The 22,369-nt window shown below is 38.5% G+C and overlaps 1 protein-coding gene across 1 annotated transcript in view; it reads right to left on the minus strand.

Annotated features, from left to right (window-relative positions):
- Positions 1 to 19,568, minus strand: part of bahcc1a (BAH domain and coiled-coil containing 1a) — a 65,899-nt gene extending 46,331 nt beyond the window's left edge. Inside the window, exons 1-2 of the mRNA XM_079456905.1 lie at positions 19,342 to 19,568; positions 16,986 to 17,291 (exon numbers count right to left, since the gene is read on the minus strand). Coding sequence (XP_079313031.1) covers positions 16,986 to 17,157 — 172 coding nt within the window. The 5' untranslated portion in view covers positions 17,158 to 17,291; positions 19,342 to 19,568. The remainder of the gene's footprint in view (positions 1 to 16,985; positions 17,292 to 19,341) is intronic.
- Between the last annotated feature and the right edge of the window lie 2,801 nt (positions 19,569 to 22,369).

A 22,369-nucleotide genomic window follows, 5' to 3' on the forward strand; every position in this document is an offset into this window, starting at 1 on the left:
ACTATCTACAAAACTTAGAAATACTGAATTGGTCATTAACAAAAAAGGGCTGAGATACAAAAGCCGAATTGAATCCATGAGACTTGGCTTAAGGTCCAAGCTATCCCCACATTACACTGGATAAAATGGGGTAATTTAGAAAAGAGGACTTGAAATAAAGATTATTGGAAATGGGTAGACAGCTGCTCATATCCCCTTTCTAAATTCCTTTTAGAACATCCCATGGCAATCCTTTGGTGCTGGGGCGAAAGTACCTAAACAACCATTTGTCAAGACTCTCATGCTCACCATGACATTAGACATTAAGTTCTGGCTGACAGAAACTGAACAGCATAAACTTCTATCAGGCGTGTTTCTCAAAGGCAAAGACCTACAGCCGGAAGTGTAGGTGGTGTGGGCCATCTCAGCTGGGTCTCCGGGAAGACAAAGATCTGCATTGCTCTGATCCATTGTTAACAGTTCCCATCTGTTATAAACTGGGCTTGAGTCATCATGTTCAATACCAACAGAACTCCCATAACAAGCCCCTCATTCCACACAAACAATCTCACACGACTCCCCAAAAAAGCACAGGGAATTTTTACAGATCTGGTTTGTGTCGACCGCTGTTGCACAATCCGTTGGTTTCTCATGCAGGGGTGAGTAATAATGTTCCACGTTAAGAGGTCCAAAGTCTCTGGAGTTTAGAGACAGCAACTGTGTAGGAGTTCCATGGAAATACTGTTACTGTGTTTTGTCCCCCTCAAGTTCACTTGAGAGACAGTAGTATGGTGATGTCCAGATTGCATACTTCTCCTCCAAAAAACAACCACAGGATCTAAACATGTGTGAGAAAAGTGTTTTGTAGTATATTTGGGTGTGTAGCACAAGCCTTTGACGCCAATGTGAAGGCAGTAAAGTGTGCGAGTGTGTTTTACCAGGGCTTCATATACATGCCCCACACATTTGCCTTCACCACATCAAAGGTCCCCCTGCAGTCAAGAACTGGGTGGTCTCTTTTAGCTGTGTGACCAATAAGCGCAGGACAAACAGCTAACCACGGGCAAACAACGCTTTGCGCTGATCTGTGTATATGTTGAATCAGGCCAGATTGAGTGGATGAATCTTACCCAACATGGGTCTGGGTCATATCTTGCCCCATCATCGAAATAAGTTTTATAATTTTAATGTAACACATTTACCTGTCTTTACAGCCCTGTTTTTTTAAGATCATTGGCATTGTAATGTATTGCAAACAAATCACATTCTCGGTGACTGTAATAAACTGAGCTCATATTTGCCAAGTTTGCAATTACAAGTCAATATTATTCAAGATTTATTGAAGAATGCACACATTTCTTCTCACATTAACCTAAATCCAGATTACTTTACAATCTACATTTATTTAAAATCTCCATAATCTTCATGAATTTTTACAGTCTCATTTGTTTCTGTTTTTATTTCACTTACGCATTGAAAAAACATCTGATACTGTGGTTTCTGACAATCTGATACAATGGAGAACTTCATCAAATCTCCTGAAAGAGCAACATTTGAGAAACATTTTTTCTGTTTTTAGGTTCCTGTTTCCAGTTATTCCAAGCATCTTCAGTTTTTCTTCCTCTCTTCAATACTCCTTTGTCACTCATTCTCATCGCCTCAATTTCCCCGTCCTCCTCAATCACCTCCTTTCTCCTACGTATTCTTATCACCCTTAAACTCAAGGTGTTTTTCTGCAGGCATCTCCCTCTTTTGTTATTGTTGGCTCATTTATCAGCTCCAGAGTGGATCAGTACACTGTGTTCTTGTATTCCACATAAATCAGATCCCAGAACACCAACGTCCTGTTTTAAGCTTGTCCTGCTCCACTTCACTTAATTTTAGTCAGGGTTCCTTCTAAGGAGGTCTATAATTCCTAGAGAAAGCTGTCTGTTAGAATTCCCAACCCTTTTTATTAGGGATGCACCGATACCAGTATCGGTATTGGGCCCGATACCAAGCTCATGTAATTGTACTCATATAGGTACACTGATACCGAAGACCGATACCTCACGTGACATACCTGACAGAACTGACTGAAATGTGTGCTTTGAAAGTTTGTGACAAACACATACAATTTTCATTATTCAAAATGTGTTTTGAACACCCTCACACGCATTTCTTTAATTCTTTCACCCATGGCATAAAAATCGACCGTGATGAATTCTTATAGCAACCATTGAAAACACGACAGCTTACTTCTTACATCAGACGGCTTTGTGTTGATTCCAGGCGGACCGTTAAAGAACGCGACACGTACGTCTCCTGGAAATCCTGTGAAATTCAGGATTCAGGATCAGATGACGACTTCGAACATGCTGAAGTGTATCTGAAACTCAATTTCCCTCCACGGGCATTTGAGGCAGTGCTTTGAAGGTTTGGCCCACAATCTAAGAGGCCATTAACACAAAACGGGTCTTGACGTGGAAGTTTTTGAAAATAACGATTTTTCCAAATACGATGGCAGCGTTCAATCTGTAGGCATGCGCGAGTATTCCCCAAACAATGTCTGTGCCATGTGACATACTTACTATCATTTCTCCAGCAAATATTAAGCACCACTACAACCAGCGGAGACAGTATTTATAGGCACACTACTATAAACACAAATACACGCCAACAGAGTTTATTAAAAGTGCTTTCAGATTAAAACAGGGTATGGGCATGCGCGTGGGTTTCTTTACAGCACAACATCGCCATCCACTGGCCTGGCATACATAATACAACGTTTTTTCCTGGATCCATGGTAATACAGATCCTTTTGATAATGATGTCGTGTGTACATGAAACTTTTTAAAACACAAAGGAAAAGCATTTCCTTTTTTATTGTGTAAGCGTACTCTTATTGCTATAAAACATGTCAGCTGGCCTGGCTGAGTGTTGACAGAGGGTTTTGGAAGGGAACGTAAAGCTGGTGTAGATCTTATGACTTCTATAAGCTTCAGAACAGAACCAACTCTTTGAAACAGCTCATGTTAAGTCCCACATGTGTTTGTGTGGAGTCATGTAAGGCGACTGAGAAGAATAAATATGTTCTTCCAAGATCTTCAGAAATAAAAAGAGAGCAAATGTGATAGGAGCCACCAAATGGCCAATGGACCTCTGATCTTTTATCCAACCCCTCATGTTTTTTTTATTCACACCAGCTGTAAGCTTGATGTACATGTCTTGTTCTCCGTAGCTTCTGCACAACTATACAGCGCAGGAGAAAGAAAGACTGGTCAGGATGGTGGTAAACAAAAGGCTTTAATTACACACACACAAAGTAAAAACCCCCAGGGGGATAAAACAACGGGGCACAGCGAATAACACAAGGCAGGAAACAATAACTGACTGGACTAACTAACAACACTAGAGAAAACCTAAGACTGACTGGACTCGACTAGACTTTGAGCGAATCTTTACAAGGCCGTGAGAATGACTCAACGTCACACGCGGTGGAACAAGCGAAACGAACTGGCACTTAATCCGTTCAAAACAGGAAGACATTTTATAATAAATTCATCCAACCAAATTTAAGTTTATCAGCATCATAGGAAAGCTGGAGTACATTATTTACAGATGAGAGTACACTTCCTCACACGAACATATGCAGAGGATTTTAATAAAGCACCCAGATCCACATGTGCTCACAACTGGTTTAAGCCATCATAAACTAAAACCAAAAAGCCAATCGATCCACAGAGCTCAAGACTACAAGATTAAGATACACAACAGCCAATTCAGTGCTCTAAACTACGACTAAACGGTCGTTTTCGAAAATTCTCGAGCATTTTTTACAGCATTATTCTGAATTACTTCTAGTCGTTATTTCACGTGGAAAGACGAGTAGAATGCGACCCGCCACCAGTGCAGGCTTTGTGTGATGGTCAACTGTACGGGTCACACTGATATTTCCCGCTGCAACGGGACGCGTACAATCCTGTTTACACTCACGTGAGCGTTTTCAGTCAGGGGCTACTGTGCTTCAGGTAAAAAGGTTAGTCTGGAGCTCTGCAATGTGTACAACAAATGTGTATCTTAAAAAGAAGCATATCAACAAGCAGTCGACAATACAACAAAAACATTTCTGTGTTCCTGAGTTCATTCTGAATCCAAATGACTTGCAGTTCAGTGAGTGAGCCAGTTGTCACATTGATTCAAACTAAAAAGTCATGAGTTCAAGACTGATTTATTAAAAGGAAATGGGTCATAAAAGTAATTTGTTTATGAATCAGACATCCCGGGGTTGAGCTGTTTTATGCAGTAAACACAACAGAGATGTGGCAGAGCAACGCAGGAAACACTGACATGCAATGCAAACATGTCAAATCCATTCATGACATAAATCTGTTAAAAACAACATATCGCTGATAATTAAGGGGGGTGTTTACACAACCAAACAACAGTTTTTATGCATTTTAGCTGGGCATTAAGTTCGGCAAATATGCATTTGGAGGCCAGAAGACTTCAAAGTGCAAGTTTTGAAAAAACAACACCGTTATCATCCCCGTGTACACTACAAAAACAAATATTTGTGAAAACGGTGACATCAGGCACATGTGTATTACGTGTTCAGTCTTTAGACCTGTGTGAGTGCTTGGCGCTGGGTTCACATGTTTCTGACATTTTCATGACAATGTTCCGTAACCAACATCTGGCCTCACTTAGTAGGCCAACACAAAAATAAAGGTGCTCCACGATGCCATAGAAGAGCTTTTTTGTCTAAATGGTTTCATAAAGAACCGTTACATCCGAAAACCTCACTGTTTCACATAAGGTTCTTTGTGGCGAAATGAGATTCTTCAGATGATAAAAGGCAAGAAAGAGGTGGTTCTTTAAAGAACCTTTGACTGAATGAATCTTTGTGGAACCAAAAATGGTTCTTCTATGGCATCACTGTGAAGAACCTTTTAAGAACCTTTATTTTTAAGAGTGTACACTGAATCATTTTGAATGTGTTTTCATGTATGCCTTTTCAAAAATCAATGGAAATAATTTTAGTTTCTAGCACGTTGTTGTCCTGCAAACTCTGAAGAGGTGTAAAAGGTGGCAACGTTATGACGAGGTGGGGGGGTGGAATTTTCATTTTCTTTTGGCCTGAACAAGTTTTCAAGTGCACCACATGACACCTATGGAACAGCAGCTAATCCCATGACAATCATTTTAAGCTACAGGAAAAATATGGATTTTGGTAGAATTTTAGATTTTCTAAAAAAATTACTACATTGTCCTCATTTTGCGATCCCAATGCTCCAAGTCGTAATTAAACATCTAAAATTATCATTATTTGTCTTGTGTTTTCTGAGAGGTGCACCTTCCTAAGTCTTTCCTAAGGGATACGGGTGTCCATCAGAAGCAACAGGGCATGCGCGTCTGACGTTTTGGTTTCGGTTATAAAACATGAAGGATTGAGAAAATAAAGTGTGGGACTGATGTTTAAAGAAACATTGCTAGAGATAAAGTGCAGGACCTGATTGATGAGAATTATAAGAGCTCAAAAAAAAGAATTATTAGGAGCTTTCATAAAAAAGAAAGCTACAAGAAATACAAAAGTAATCCGCGTGGCCCCTGACGCCATATTACTGTATTATGAAGCAAATTGATCGGTCTCTAATATAATTATTAAATATAATCTGTAAACTACTGCTTCTGCGAATGAAACTTCAATATCATTCGCACCTAAGTGCCTTATGCCGAGTTCACATTGCATGATTTTGGCCCCGATTTTCATTCGCCAATAGGTTGCTCGTTCCCACAAGTAACAATCACGCATTGTAAATTGTCAAAGATGCAATCTGTGAGAGTGGGCGACGCGTCGCAGACGCATGTGAAATATTTGGCATGCTTAATATATGCTTCTGTCGACCTACAGATTACAAATTATGACCTACAGCCAATGAGAAGGCAAAATACAAGGCAAAATAAGGGTTTAGGGAGGAGACCACATCAGCAAGCATTGCTCCCAATGTCGCGTGAGAACTTATCTTGAGTCTGGTTGGCCCAAGGACCAAAAAGAAAGAAGATGCTGAGTCTGGTTGGCCCAAGGACCAAAAAAGACGACACTGTTGGCAATTATCTTGATTCTGGTTGGCCCAAGGACCCAAAAAAAGACGATGCTGAGTCTGGTTGGCCAAAGGACCCAAAAGGACAACACTGTTGGCTGTTATCTTGATTCTGGTTGGCCCAAGGACCAAAAAAGATGATGCTGTTGGCTGTTATCTTGATTCTGGTTGGCCAAACGAATTTAGGTGCTGGACTAAAGACATTTCAGATGTTTTTTGACCCATGTTGGATAGTTTTGGACAGAACACACAGCTAAGTAAAATCTTTTTCATTTTGAGTCAAACAGATGCACTCTAAAATGACCCAACTGCTGGGTCAGCATTGGGTCATTTTTAGAGTGCATCTCTTTGACTCAAAATAAAAAATTTGTCCCGTGTTAGATAGTCTTAAGAGAGGGGACGTGGACAGAGCTAGGTCGCAAATTGTCGTGACTTGTTGTGATTCTCACACACACAACAAATACCGTAGACACACTGTCTTCCAGAACACGACACACACTCTCCCCGGCCCGCCAGGAGACCGTGAGCTGGCGAGGTATTCTGGCACGCTCCTGAAACCATTCACAGTCAAAGCAGTGTTTCAGAACGTCTTCAAACAGACACACGCTGCCACACATTGAGGTGAGAGACATAACACAAACACACGCAACTCACCTACTTTTATACAAAGCAAGCACAGTGCGGTCAGAGTATGAACTTGTTATGAGAATGTTTTCCTTGGGAATCAAATCCATAACTTTTGTCAGTACTGTGCTCTGTCAGGTGCTACAGTTGCTTAAAATCACAAGACCGGGCCCTGTACGATAAAGGAATGAAACAATAAGGAGCGGAACGAGTCCTAAACAATACAAGGAAAATGTCTATTAAGGAGTTTGCGGTTGCACAGCAATGTTCCAATTTATCAGAATAATGCAAAGTTATATTGATTTTCACGTGAGCAGTTCACAGGTGTGCAGTAATTGGCCATTTTACAACAGCTTCAGAAGTGGCTTCTTTTATCTTCATAGAGACACAAACAACTGGAAATATCTCACTGCCTGTCCTAACCAAAGTATTTATATTCATGACATTTATTTCAACTTTAACAAAAATGCATATGCACACACACATTTACACATGAAGGGTTGTGCCTCTTTATTCTTGCAGTTTGCATGAGGGCATCTGAAGATCTGCGTCATGTACTGATCCAGTTGTCTTCATTGTTCCCTGTCAGTTACTCTCAGTTGATATATAAATCTCCATGCTGTCCATTCTCTTTTATTCCTGTATTTTTAAATGATTTGTGAGCTTTACATTCATAATCAAACCTGCAGAACATTACTAAATTGACAACAATATTTACTAAATGAATAAAATAACCTCTTTTGTTTAAATAATTCTTTAATATTAGTGTTTAGAATTGCTATTGACATTCTATGACGACAAACAGCACTGTGCTGAAAAGCATAACAGCGCCAGTGACAAGGCATAGCAAGGTTTTTGTTTCATGTTTCAGGACATGAAACAAAACTTAAGTTGAGACACATATAGATGCACACCCCCATCTTTCTTAAGGAACAGCCCTAGGCTCTCAGGCTCTTGAGCGCTAGCTACTGACACACTGCCAGAGAAAGAGCAATGGCCAGTCTGACCTCTCAACAATTATTACCAGCTTAGAGGATACATAACTTGCAACTCACAGCCAAGTAACACGCATACACAAGTACACAAAAATAAAGCGTCTGTCCCGTCCCAAACCATGAAACCCCTTGCAATGCAATAGCTTAGTTTTTGAAGAATACTACACATGATGCACTGTATTATTTTAATAACCCTTTCATGAACAGAGGTCTAAGCCCAAATCAGGTTTTTTGCATTGTGGGATATAGTATTAGAGTTTTATTAATGCTTTCCATAAATTCAATTCCATTGAAACTGATAAATTAGGTGGATTTCAAGTACCATAAAACTTTACAAATGGTTAGTATATTGCAATAGGGGTTATTCAATTATTTGTGTAGGCTAATGGGAAAAAAAACTAATGTATACCCCCCCTGCCTGCCTCCAGCAGTTCGTGTTCGTGAAGGAAAACCTTTCAGAGAAACCAGACTCAAGCAGGAGGGATAATTCTTTTCCTGACACGTTGACATAACAATAAGACAAATTCTTTTTTTAGAAGTTAACTAGACAAACCACTAGACAAATACTGAAGTGAACCAAATTACCCAGACAGACGTCGAACCAAGCAGTTAAGGAGTGGATCTAAAGATCTCATTTAGTTTTTGCTGTGGTGATGCCAGATGGCGTGGCCTTTATTGATAATGCAAAGCTTCCTGTACTTGAGGTGTCATTGGTGACATATTAATATGTAAGGGATAATGTACAGGCAGCCGGTTGTTATCGCAGAAATAAGCCCCGACAGTGTGATCAGGACCTGAAGGGTCTTGTTTCACAACGAAGAGGCTTATTTCCCGACTTATTTCGGCCGGCTGCTTGTACATTATCCCGCTTATTACAAGGCTACTTGCCGTATGAGAAAGAAACTGGACATAACATGTGAATTTGAAATATTTTATTAGCTCATTTTTGCCGAATGCAGACCTTCTGCGACGAATAGCCGGTTTCAGTTTTAAAGTAAGAAACGACATTCAAACGTCACAAACAGGCAAATTGGTTTAATCATTTGTATTTAATAATGTAAAATGTGTTATTAAAAGACATATTTATAATAAATGTTTGTGTAATATTAAACTGCACCTCTCAAAATGAGTTGTAGCATCCGGGTTACAGGGTGTTATTTGTCAATTAATATATCAGTTCTTTGATGTGTGGCAATGAGGTGTAGATTATGGCTATTTAGCACAAACTTTCCTTTAAAGTGATTAACAGTGCATTCAAGGTCCCAAATATTTGAACAATTCATGTTCCCTCAGACCAAAGACTTGCGATTCATTCATGTATATTATGCATACACAACATATGCATACTGTGCACTGTATAAGAGTCTGCTATCATGAACGTAGTCTCAATACAGAGTCAGCTGCATAATCAGCCATGACCGGCAGCTTTACAGAACACAATAACGAAAAATGAGAGCAAAGTGTGAAAAGATGAAGGCATAAAAGCCACATTATTACAGTACAGAAATGACGCCTGTGAAGGAAATGGAGACTAATGAAGACAGAGGAAGTGAAATGCACTAGCACCATTACCCAGAGTGCCGCTCGGGTGTCACTTCAAAGCATTCCCAGCTATTAATCAGATGCTATCCAACACCCCTCTCCCCAAATCCCAAACCACCCCTTCACTCAAACCCCCTGAAACAGCACAATGGAATCATCATCACAACACCTCACAGAAAAACACAACTTATCAGAGCATCAGCATCAATGAATTCTCCTGTCAGTTCAACCATGAAGAAGGTGACTGCTTTATTTTATTTGTAATATATTTATTTCTGCGTGTCTGCAGGAGAGCCAGTTTTTGTACTTGCCAAACATGATTACATTTTTCACCAAATGTTGGTGAAGGAAAATATTATCCACTTAATTAATATTTTTTCAGCCTGATGATTTAATTGGATTGGATTGTGTATTTAAAACATTAAAAACAGCACAAATCAAAACAAAAAATATTTAATTTACAAGATCATCAAACAATGTTAGACTAGCCGAAAGGGACCAATATCTGCTTATACACAGACCCCATCCTGAGCCTTGATTTAAGGGCATAATATTCCCCTTGTATTTATGTTTTTTTTCTGTTATTTTTATTAGTATTACTGGCACCTCATTTAACAAGCTGATAAAATACTCGGAAAGAAAGCGAGAGAGGTTCGGGTGTGAACACCTGGCTCTTGTTGCATACTGTGGGCTCTGTGCCTGGACCCGCAGCCACGTAATGAAAACACCTGCCACGGCGCGATGGGCGGGAGTATATGAGGGGGGGTGTTGATCCATCCAGGCAGGCCCTGCGCAGGCCGACTCGCTACACCCTGAGAGCAATAAATCCAGCCTGGACCTCCCTACGGCCTCCAGAGAGGAATCATCATCTCTCCGGCCTCAAAGCACAGGATTAACTTCTGCACCGCAGCTGTCTCTTTTATATTAGATAGATGTTATACAATTCTAATCCCTCGCACTAACCGCTTTACCCTTTCCTCACTAACTGATGTGCTTTTTGCATCCACGGAAGCTCAATGTCGTCGAGTGTTGCTTGCCTAGACTTCTTGTCATTCTGCTAGGGTGTTGCTCAGGTGTTCTGAGTGGTTGCTAGAAGAATGCTAAGCTGTTGCTATGGAATTCTGGGTGGTTTCCAGGATCTTGCTACAGTATTGCTTTGCTTTAGTGTTATAGGAAGTTTTGGCTGTCGGGCAATTGCGTGTAAAGGTCAACCAAACCATGAAATCGTTTTGTCATGAAGTTCTCAAAGATTTGGTTTTATTTTTACAGCATAATTTTCCATAGTCCATTCCAGAGTCATTCGTTCCCCATTTGTTGAGTATTATTGTTTATGCATTCACAATATATATATATGTCACTGACGTATAACGACTACATTTCAGGTGGTGCGACAAAAAATATAAATATTGCATTAAAATATAATATAATATAAATATCTATTTTTTGTTGCTGAAATGTGATTCTCTGATACAGTGTACTTAAGTAAATGGTATTACATCAAAAAAATTACATCAGTTGTATGCGATTTTCAAGAAAAATAAGTTAATTGTGTTCATTTAGGAAGTAGAATATTAGATGATTACGTACCAAAACTCAAATAAAGGCAAATACTTTGCTTCTCTTAAACTAATAAAGATTTGTGAAAAAAGGTTTTAAACATGTCAAGGAAATAAGATAATGTCACAATAAGTAAGATAAATCATGGCCTCACCATATTACATTTTGAAGGCTTTATACGTAGATAAAAAACACAAAAATTTATGTTTGAACAACTGCAATAGATATTATGATTTATTTGTATTTTATGATTGAAAATCCTTATATGCCATTGACACACGAATCCGGAACAGTATTTATTTGTTTCAAAGATTTTGTCCTTTTTTGTCACATCCATAATGCATCTTAATTTCCTTTTTAAAAATAGAACCCTAATGCATATTTTTCTGATGTTTAGCATCTAGACTCTATCAGGGGTCTAAATAGGAGTTTAGAAATATAAAAACAGTGGTTTATCGGTACCAAATACATTCTCTGACAGTTTACATGTCACATACATAATGCTGGGATTGCCCCGTTGCTCGGGTATTCTAGGTGGTTTCTGAGACATTGCTTGGGCGCTGACTAAACTTCTCGGGTCACTAGATGTGGCCCATGTCTTCAATCCAACTTATGACATTTCTTTCTGTCGATTCTATCTTTAGCACAAACCATTAAAACGCAAAAAGAAAGTATGACCATATAAAATATTATGCACAGGACGACTGTATATTTTTCAGACGTGTTTAGGTTACTTTCTGTGACATTGAAGTGTCATTTTATACTTTTTATCTAAGACAGAACTGTTATTAATACTGATCAGAGAAAGAAAGATAGGGGGTAAGAGAGAAAGGAGGCAGTGTACTCTAGTGGTCAAAGTGAGGACAATGGAGGAAGAGGATACTACTGATCATATTACTTTTGCTATTGTTGCAGTATATTGAATTTTTTCTGTGCATGCTGTGAACACAGAATACCTGGATGACCTTCATAACACCTGTCCTGTATACCAACGGGTCAATACAGCTTTCCGAAAGACCATTGATGAGGCCCATAGCTTGACATCTCTTACAAAAGATAACCATACTTTAACCGCAAATAAAAAAGGCATTACTATAAATTAACAAATTTGCTTTGGTACAAAAAATTAGTGTTTCTATTTGCTATTTAATTTTCTATAGTAACCACAGTGTGTCAAGTAAGACCATGGTTTTACAAATAGTAACAATAACAATAAGTAAATAATTGTATTATGTTGTTTACAGTATATTTTGACATCTCCGTTATGCTTCAATTTTATTAATAAACATCACATATATATTGGCATGTTTTCTGCCTCTGGCCGCGTCACCCTTATTGGTTGACCACTAGTTTTTGTGTAACTGCAGTGTTTGAACAGCAATGGGTTGGGGTGAATGTGTATACTGTTAATATTGTTTGTTATCATCAGTAAAGCTCTCTTCATAAAGCAGACACATGATCGAGGTCAGCAGTGGCCACAGGGCATCTCTCAAACCCCTCAATACACAGACCCACAAGCCCCCCTGTCCAAAACACAACATGGCCTTCTTCGAAAGATTACAATGATAAAACTGAAATTAAAAACAAGTAATCTGGATTTTCTGCTTGAGCCGTTAATAATGTCTAACAGCTGTCACATGCAGCATGGCTACACGTGGCGGTTGGCCCGAGGCTGCCTGACGACAGAGAGACGGACAAAGACAGAGAAAAAGAGAGAAACGGTTTCCTTCAACATTTTTTATTCTTCATGTTGTCCGATCTTTATTTATCGAGTGCTGTGCGCTTTGTAGAAGGAAGTGTGATGTTTCTCAGCAGAAGTGTAAAACACACTGCTTTGAGATACAGTTATGTGATACACGAAGGATCTGATCGTCTGGCTTGTCTGCTTTGTTTAAGGTCGCTGTGCCCGCCTGTGAGGGGACACAAACTACACACATATGCTAAGATATCTAAATGAGGACATGGCAGATATCTTGTTTTCATAACCTACTCTATCCTTCAAGAAAACTTTTGTTGCCTTTTAGAATTTAAGGTTGCAATCTGTAACTTTTTTGGATAAAAATGAACAACATTATAATTTTGTTATAATCCACAGCTAGCTCTGCGTTTAAGGTGTTTGCCTCCCCGAAGTGCATTAAAATCCTTTAAAGCACGACTAGCCTTGGATTATCCCGCTTATACCACGGTCATTTGCCAAGTTAAAGCTGTTTGCATTGTAATTTTAGATCAAACAGGTGAAAAGTTATTTCCGTCAGTTAATATGAAATGAAATCAAACTGTCTGGAGATACCCGTGCGTTAACAGGTTTTAATGCACACCTTACAGCCAATCGGAATCGAGTATTCAAACAGACCCTAGTATAATTTGTTATATATCAAAAGTTATAATATTATATAAATAATCAATAATATTGGAAAAATCGGTGTTAAAAATCGTCTAAAAACCTTATACCGGTTGGTCATTTTGAATGCTGTTTAAAGTTGTCGGGTGTGGTTTTGTGGAAAATGTCAATGTGACTTTATCTGGCATCAACCCATGTAAAGATAAGTATGTAGAGTTACCTGCAATTTTACTTTTGAACACAGATGGAGATACAGAGGAAAATGTTACATGAGCTTTAAAAGCAACATTATTTAATTCATTTCTAACCGGTTATCCCATATAAAGATATTCCTGGATGTGTGATGTCACGTTCTGTCAGATTAAGCTCACTTCTGGGGACTAATATAGTCTCGGCTCAAACTATAGATAACATAACACGCTCCCACTCACACACACACACACACACAAACACACCCCCGTCAATATCAGCTGAGCCTTTGATGTGGGCCCTAAAACTGCAGATCTCAGATAAATGGGAAGTGAGAGAGACTTTACAACCAGCCAACCTCATATCTCCCTACAAACCCCTTCATCAGGTCTGCCATAAACACCAAACACACTCTCATAACACCACTAAACACCTGTGCCTGCTTTCACATCTCCTTCTGAAATATCCACGCAATGATTTCTTCAATAAACTCCTGCAGTAAAGTTATTTATTCTCCTCTAGAAAATGAAACACAAGGGTAAGTGACAGTCAGCAAGGTAGACCTGTTTAGGCAGAGAGGTCGCTGGGATATCCAGGCAGGATGTAAGAATGAGGGGACGTTCTGCCGCTCCAAGGCAATAAAATGGGAAGGAGGGTGGGTTTTAATCTTTGTCCAACATGCTGTAAAACACACACAAAGCTGCAGTCGGAAAAAATGGTACTGTGTGTGTTGTGGGGTGGCGGGAGGGGGTTGCAGGAAGGAGCGCACTTACCCCCTCAATGGTCGGAAATAGACACCAAATGTTTCATGCAAAATCCAGCCATTATGAGAAGCAAGATATTAGCCAAGAGCTTTATAAGAAAAAGGTTATTTACAGAAGTAAAGCATTGTTTATTTGTTTATGCGTGAATTAAGTCAATTTAAATATAAGTTATTGCATTTTAAGGACTTGGCAGACTCTAAAGATCTCACCATCTCACGGGAAGAGCCATGATCCAGCACCACAAATTGCACTCGCTATGTGGTTAAACAACTCACACAGAATAATACGACAACAAACTTTGAGGTAAACCTATGACAAATCCACACCCCCTAATCTCACCTCCACCTCTATCTGGTCTCTATATGGCTTGGGTCTTTCAGGCAAATTCAATCACTTTAAGTTACCTGTACATCCCACAAACTATGATTTGCAGTTAACTTTGGACCAAAATATATAGGTTTCTTCTTATCTGAGATTCATTTAATTTCCTGACGTATTGCATTATACAGCAGAAATTGGCAAAAGTGCAACTTCAATCAGACCAAGAGGAACAACCAAAATAGCCAAGCGAGGAGAAGTGAAATTCAAAGTGTTCTCAAAAACATGGTCACATTTCATAAGTCTTTGAGGAACATCACTGTTACAAAGCCAAGGGAGCGTTGCGACAGCAGCGTCCGTCTCAATAAAACCCCTGAGTCCAAGAGAGGCTGAATAATAAACCCTCTGAAAGACACCACAGAAGGTCTTTCACCGAGCCCGGATGCAAACCTGCATCTAAATGCATTTCTACATCAATTCCCTGAAATATTCATGCTCTTTGTAAAGAATTCATGTGAGACCGTGAGGGAGGAGAGTCCCCGGGGGGAGCGGAGCAAAGAGATGTCCGCTAACACAGCATACACCTGCTGTACGTCTGTGTGATGCTATTGATCAGTCCATTAACTTAACAAGGACAAAAATATGTTTTTTGTGACTGTTCAGCACAATGTGCATGTCTGTGTATTTATTTTATTTTAATTCGTTCAAAAGTTTCATATCTAATGTATAGTTTTTGAATGCAAGTTTTTTTATAACAATAGTGGAACATGTTCATAGTTCATGCTATCTAAACGTGTAGTGACTGGGTAACTGTGTGAAGGAACTGACATGCAAAAATGGCTCAGAAAGGTTAAGTTAGGGCTGAGAAATGTCTCTATCATGCAGAAGTCACTTGCTTTGATATTTAGCAGGGGTTGTTAATTCCAGTTAGATTTTAAACACCTGACTAATATGGCCAAAATAAATCACAATATTGTGAAATTAAATAAATCATTTAAGTTTAATTTTAATTTTGTCAAGTTTGTGTTTTAAATTTTTTGGCCAATGAATCACACTCAAAATACAAGCATAGGCAAGAATTTAGAGTTTGTAACCATTGTGGCTCTTAAGGCAAACTGTTAAATGGGTGCAATGCCGCCATCTGCTACGTTGATTTATTGTCAATACTGGTATGTTGTGACACCCCTAATTCCAATCCTGGGCACTCACAGCATTGCACACTCTGGATATATCTCCTATCAAACCCATCTGATTGAAATCAACAATTAGAAATGTGAACAGAAATTAAACATGCAAAACATCCTACATTTTGGAACTGATAATGGCAGATTCATAATCAATCATCTAGATATTTGGCAAAACATGTCTATTTCTAGTAGATGTGGTTGCAAATTCCCTCAAATACAAACAGCCGTGTAAAAACCTTTCCTTATCATCTAGCACAAACAATGCAAAATTGCTTTCTGTCATCCTCATCAAAAATAGGGGTTTAATAGCGGTGGTGGAGTTAAAAGCCACCACATGAATCAAACGGGAGACATGGGTGAGACAGTAATGTTCCAGACAAAGCTATAAAACAGTGAGGTGGGTACATTTTATCTCTAGGAACAAAACCTCACCTGTCTCGCCATCATTGAAAAGTGATGACAGTTAAGGGCAAGTCTGCATGGTGTGACCAAAAGATGTGTCATTTCCGGTTAAAAAGACACCTGTGCCTTTTAACCTAAATACCTAACCTACACTTATTACCCAAGACCAAATATTCACACATATAAATAGTGAATGCTATTGTGTGTGAGTAAAACAGCTGGAAGTGTGTTATGTCTCACCATCTGATTTTAAACAAATATGTTCTTTTTAATCAAATTGAAATTGATGAATTGTTATATTTCAAATTTATATATATATGTAAAATCATGTGGTTAGGAATTGTGTCTTAGCTATACAATACATTCAATGTGTGTATACTTTATTTACTTGTTTTAGAATGGTATCTTCTTTAATTTTTATGAATAAACTTTAATTTAAGGCACATTCTGCATAAAGTGAATATGTGTTGGAGAAAAGTAGCAAATGTTCATATCACCTAAAGCCTATAGGCCTTTTAAAAAATGACATTCATGGCAAAAGAACAACTGATAGTCAAACATTGCAAAAGCATATTCTAGAATGCCTTCACTGTATATATTTTGTGCGAGGGCAGTACGCACGCAGGCTATATTACACTGCTCCATAGACAGCATTACAGCAACACATTGGATGAATGTTGATAGATGCCCCTGTGACAGCAGACACTGCCCGTTTAACGTAGACACAGGGATTTTCAACCTTTTTGGTCAACTCTGTTGATCAACTATCAGCAAGGACACGAGCAGAACAAACGAGACATCAAACATTATCTCTTATTTAGAGATTAAAAAGGTTTCTCGAAATCTTCCCACATAACACAGCGTTGACGTACAGCCTCCAACAAATGTATCGCATGCGAGCGATCCTCGGTCAGCAACGTGAACAGTTCTCTAAAATCGTGCGAAAAATATCAGACGATATTAAATACACAAAAGCAAACGTTCGAAGGTAAAGCGCAACAGACCTGAATGCGCCGCCATTGGTAAGTGAGACGGATAATATTTCCCGGCTGGAAAATGAGGCGTGTGTTGCACGGAGCCGTGGCCGCCGGAGGAGATGCGAGAGGCGGCGCGATGCACCAGCGTGGCCCGCTCCGAAAGGAGGTGCGCTGGAGCGGAGAAATCACGACCCTCCATCCCGGAGAATATAGCCGATATAATCCAAAAGTCAAGCGGAAATCACATGAAACCTGAATACTGTAATCCGTCAGTGTTGGTTTTAGTGGGAAGGCCGCCTCTCGTGCTCATGCAGAAGTTCCCAATCATCTTTTCTACAAAGACAGAAGAAACGACAATACATCAGTATAACAAACGATGACAGCTATAGCGTTGAGCTATCACGTGAATGAAAACTGCGGTAAACGTAAACCTAAATCTTCATTTTCTATTTTAAAAGAAAGCCCATTGTTTTGAAAAGACGCGTTTAAATTGGTGTAAAAGAGTTGCGACAGAACCGCAACTTACACGCTAGTGGTTGAAAAGGCCTGTAGATGATGCGCACCTTTCCAAACACAGATACAAAATCCTAGAATGTTTAAGGCATTAGGCTGTGCATAGACATTCATGCATACACACGACGACAAGCTACATCGACCCCCATTCCCTTTTGACGTAGTTAGAACAAAAAATAAGCTACACTATTTATAGATGTATTTGATTCATGCTATTAACTCTATAATATTGCAGGAATAAATGTGGCATTTTTTTGCTATTATTTTTTCATGCCATCTAGTATATAATTATTATTTATATCTAGTAGAATAATAAGACTGCCTCTGAATGAACAAACATTAAATATTTTTTTTATAAATGTAGCCAATTATTCATGTAAAAACAATATAGATATTTGTTCATTTTGTGAGGTTTTTTGTGTAAGGCCCAACACTGGCATATGTGTGGGAGTGTGTGCGTGTGTCACTACTGCAATTCCCTCTTATTTTGTAGACTTGATTTAGCTTTAAATTGGTAAAGTTATAGCCAAAAAATAACACAACAAAACCTACATTCGAGTTTCTACCAATATTCGATTTTTATTCAAATATATGGATGTTTTCTTCACAAGCCTTTTGTGCAATCTCCGGTCTACACTGATGCATTTAATAAAGGCAGAATGACACTTATTTAAACATTTTCCCCAATGAATACGCGCAAACTATTATCAGTCACGTAAAGTTGACCAAATACAGGCACATATAAAACTAAGTGCTTTTATTTATTTCGAATGCTGCTGTAGAAGGCCATGTATACAACCCAAACTGGCCTTACAGCAAAGCAGCTTTTGTCTCCCTTGCAAGGACTGCGTGCTCTCCGTCAGCCATTACCGTACAGCCTCAATCCTCCAAACCAGCCGCCCATTTCGAGCTCACCGCATTCTATCCCACACTGCGTGCTTTGTTTTCATTCAACTATTTACATGCGATTGAAGGCTTTATTGCTTTACACAGACGACCGAATCTCGCGAATGGCGTCAATATTTGCATAATCTCGAGGTAAAGAAGCCAATTGTTTTTGTCTCGTGCATGACAATGCATTAAGTAAAATGCTCGAGAATGTCTGTGTTTGTATGTCAGAGCGACTAAAATGCATAAGTAAATAGCCTACACTACCTTGTGCTCATCGAACAAAAACAATTCGCTTTAAATGAATGGGTTGCATGTCGGTAATGTATTCGATTGGAAGAACGCGATGCTCGGACCCAGCAGTGAAAAAGCCCCTCACATGCAGATTTGAAATTAATCAGCATTGATCATTACAAATAATTGGGCCTATTGATCGAAGAAGAAACACAGCCATCTGAATATGATAACAAATTAATATTTGACATCTGGATGTTGCACGCTTCTTTATCTTGTGCTTTAAATGAGACACTGCGATAAAAAAAGGATTAAGAAAATCGCAATATTAACATGACAAAAATATTTAATTTGCACGTCTAAGAAATATTATTTAGCGGGCAGAAAACACTGCTAATTTTTCAGATGTCCTTTACACACGTTGTTTCATATTTTATTTTAAATGTATAACAAGAAATTAAAATAACGTAAAGAGTGGTAAATGGAGGCCTCGCCGGATTTATTTCACAAAGTTTACTTTGACAAATTGCATATTGGCTAAAGGAAGGAAATCGTTGAATGAAACCGAACAGTTCGGGCTATAGAGCTGTAACTATTGACATATATTCATTTGTTAATACAAAATAACATTTGTAGATGTTCAGTCAAAGGCCCTATATTTATAATTAGTTTAAGTGTTTTTAAGGTTCCTTTTAGCTTTTAGTAAGGTAAACACAACCGTGACATAAAAATAAAATGAATTACTTACTGGTATGTTATATCCTTGCATAACAATAAATTATTTTAATAATAATGAAAAAAATATGTATTCAAAACAATTATGCCGCGTATTTAAAAAGCATTTTTCAGTCCTAGTTTTCCATCACAGGATTTGTATCAGTTGTCGCTCGCCGGTGTCGGGCTTCCACAGGCCACTGAGTCACAGATCGAGTCTCCACACGGCGATGCTCTCGCCCAGCGCCGATCTCGCGTCTCAGCTCAGAGAGAGTAAACACACACGCTCATTGGTCAGTTTCGCTTATGATACTGAGCTAGCTCAGCTCGCCCAGGGACACTCCGCTCCCTGATTGGTCGAAATAGGAGACCAATAGAAATTCGACATGGATAGACCGAGCAATGAGGCGAGCGGCAAATTCAAGCAAATCGCGAACGGCTGAGATATTGCTCGAGCATGTCATCAAATATTTCTTCCGATCCGGAACAATCCTTTCCGCCTTATGTAGCCGCACTGCCGTATACGGTGTCTAGCAGGGATGGATCAGACCTTTTCCTGTGTAGGTATCGTGCTTTCTAATATACTGTAATAGTGCAAGTAAACTGAGGCTTACACGAACAGCGTAAGACGCATCTCGACATTTTATAGACCCGTAAAGCGTCATTTTTTTAAGTTTCTGTCTACAATGTAGAAACGTGTTATCTTAAGTAGATTATCGTTATAAAGCAAAACCATTTAACAAAAGTTTAAATACGATGCGGACGACGTTATATTTTTATGATTTTGGTGAATACTAAATGAGCAATTGGGGATTTTTTGTGTATTAAAACATATGTTAAATGAGAACTAAAGCGTAATATGTACTGCCATAGTAATGCATAGATATACATGAACTGTTCGTTCTGAGGCAGACAGACAGGCTGCAGTTCATGAATACTCCTTTAAAAAACACGCTCCAGTCATTGAAGGATTTGATTGGTTGGCAGGGTGACAGTGACTCGACGCGTGTAAACAAGACTCTGATTGGCTGCTCGCCAGTCTGCGTTTGCTTATCTGAAAAAAGAAAGAACTGGATGTGCGGTTTCAAGGCGCCCCTGGGTTAGATGGGACCGTTTCGAGGCGCACATGGATACAAGGCTGAAGTTAAATGGCCCTGGAGCTGCACTCGGAAGACGGAGAATTAAAGAAACAAATGTGCGTTATGTGAAGGGTATTGAAGAAATACCCACAGGTCTGCTATAATCACAGGCGCTGATGGCTGTTTACTCTGGTAAGAGGGGGGGGGGGGGGGGGGGTTGTATATTGTTTAATTTTGAAAGGAGAAAATGTAACGTTACCAGACACGTACATAAAGCTCAATTAGAAATGTGTCATTTATAGGACAAATGCTTGGTTTAGTTGTGATTCGAATTATAACACATTTATCTTAAACATATTTTATTAATAGTATAATCATTTGTTGCCATTTTCGTTGGCTCCTAAAAATGTTTATATAGAGATTGTATTTATTTTTAATTCTGGAACTTAATTTCTCACTAAAGTGAAGGCTAAAATACAATACAAGACCTTGTTGCAGAAAGTCTGTGCCAGTCTGCAGATTTGATCAGTTAGTGTGTTTCTATCTGAAACTTTCAAAAAGTCTGCAAGTGTGTGAATTCTAGTTTAAAGAGGTTTTAAAAGTCTTGTGTTGTGTATTCCAGCCACACGTCTACATTAAGAGAAACGCTTGTATTGCACTTTTTTTCCTGCATCGCCTTTTGTCATAGTGAGTTACACGTCTGGAGAAACAAAATATATAATTCTATATTTAATGACCCAGTCCTTACAGTTACAAAACAAGTGTGGATGTCATTTATATTAAATCGGACAATAAATCTGTAATTATGAAACTATGCCGTGTATAATATTCAGAAATGTTATAGCTTAAATGAAATTAAAGTATTTTAAATGCATCTTGATGTCTCTATTCTTATTGACAATTGTCTTTAGCATAATTAACAATGTTGGTGTCATTATGTTACATCATTTATATAGTGGTTTCATATGGCAGCAAGTCATTTATTTGTATATTAGTTGTATATTAAAAATACAATTTCTATACCAGTGAAGTGCTTGTATTTATCTGTTCAAGGGTTATTTTGAAGTTTATGTAACAAAATGCAGCTGCTGTCTAAGCCAGAAATGTGTTGGACTTGTGTTTTATTGCACCGTTTATATTGTTTCATTTGAAACAACATTTATTATCATTCAATGTAAATGTGGTTGATGAAACAAACTTAAATATTAGTTAGTTTCAATTAGTTATGTGTAGTTATTATATATTTATTTATTATATAAGTATTGTAATTTGATTATTTTAGATTCTTAATAATTTATCTTATTTTTAAGAATTTAACTGTATACAGTAGATGTTCATCCAGGAACAAACAGCCTGCAAGGAACTTGATGTAGTCTTCAGACCAATGTTCTGATTGCTTTAATAAAAAGTCACATTGTGTCTTTTATCACAGACTTCGTGTACCAGAGATGTGTATTTAAAAGGTCTTAAGTCTCTCAACCATTTTGCACGCGAATTCTGACGTCATCTGTCTTCATTAACCCCATCCTTGCCATTCAAGCGTCCTTCTCGATCTGTGCACATTCTACATTTATGCTTTATGAGGTTTTATTCATTTAAGTTCTTTTGACAAAATTATCAATGCATGTTTTTCCCATGCTATTTGGATCCATGCAAATCCTGTAAGTGCTGAATTGATAAAACCATCCATCTGAAGGGCAATGCAGCTCATGTGTTGGCACAGTGCATTGTGTTGATACCAACAATCCAAATCAGCAGGTGTATTTCAGAGATTTAAGACTCTTGAAATACATCTCAGATGAAGATTTTTCTAATACGTACTCATTTAAACAATGTCAATAGCCTACACAAAGAAACATTTGTCCCAGTAAATCGCAAAGATTAGACCAGCGTCAATCTGAAAACACTTCACAAGAACCTAGCTTTACTAGCCGGTGTGAGCTTTTAAGATGTTCATTTGTCTTGTCTGCACTCTTAAAACAT

This window comes from Barbatula barbatula (assembly GCF_947034865.1).
Source record: "Barbatula barbatula genome assembly, chromosome: 5".
NCBI lineage: Eukaryota > Metazoa > Chordata > Actinopteri > Cypriniformes > Nemacheilidae > Barbatula > Barbatula barbatula.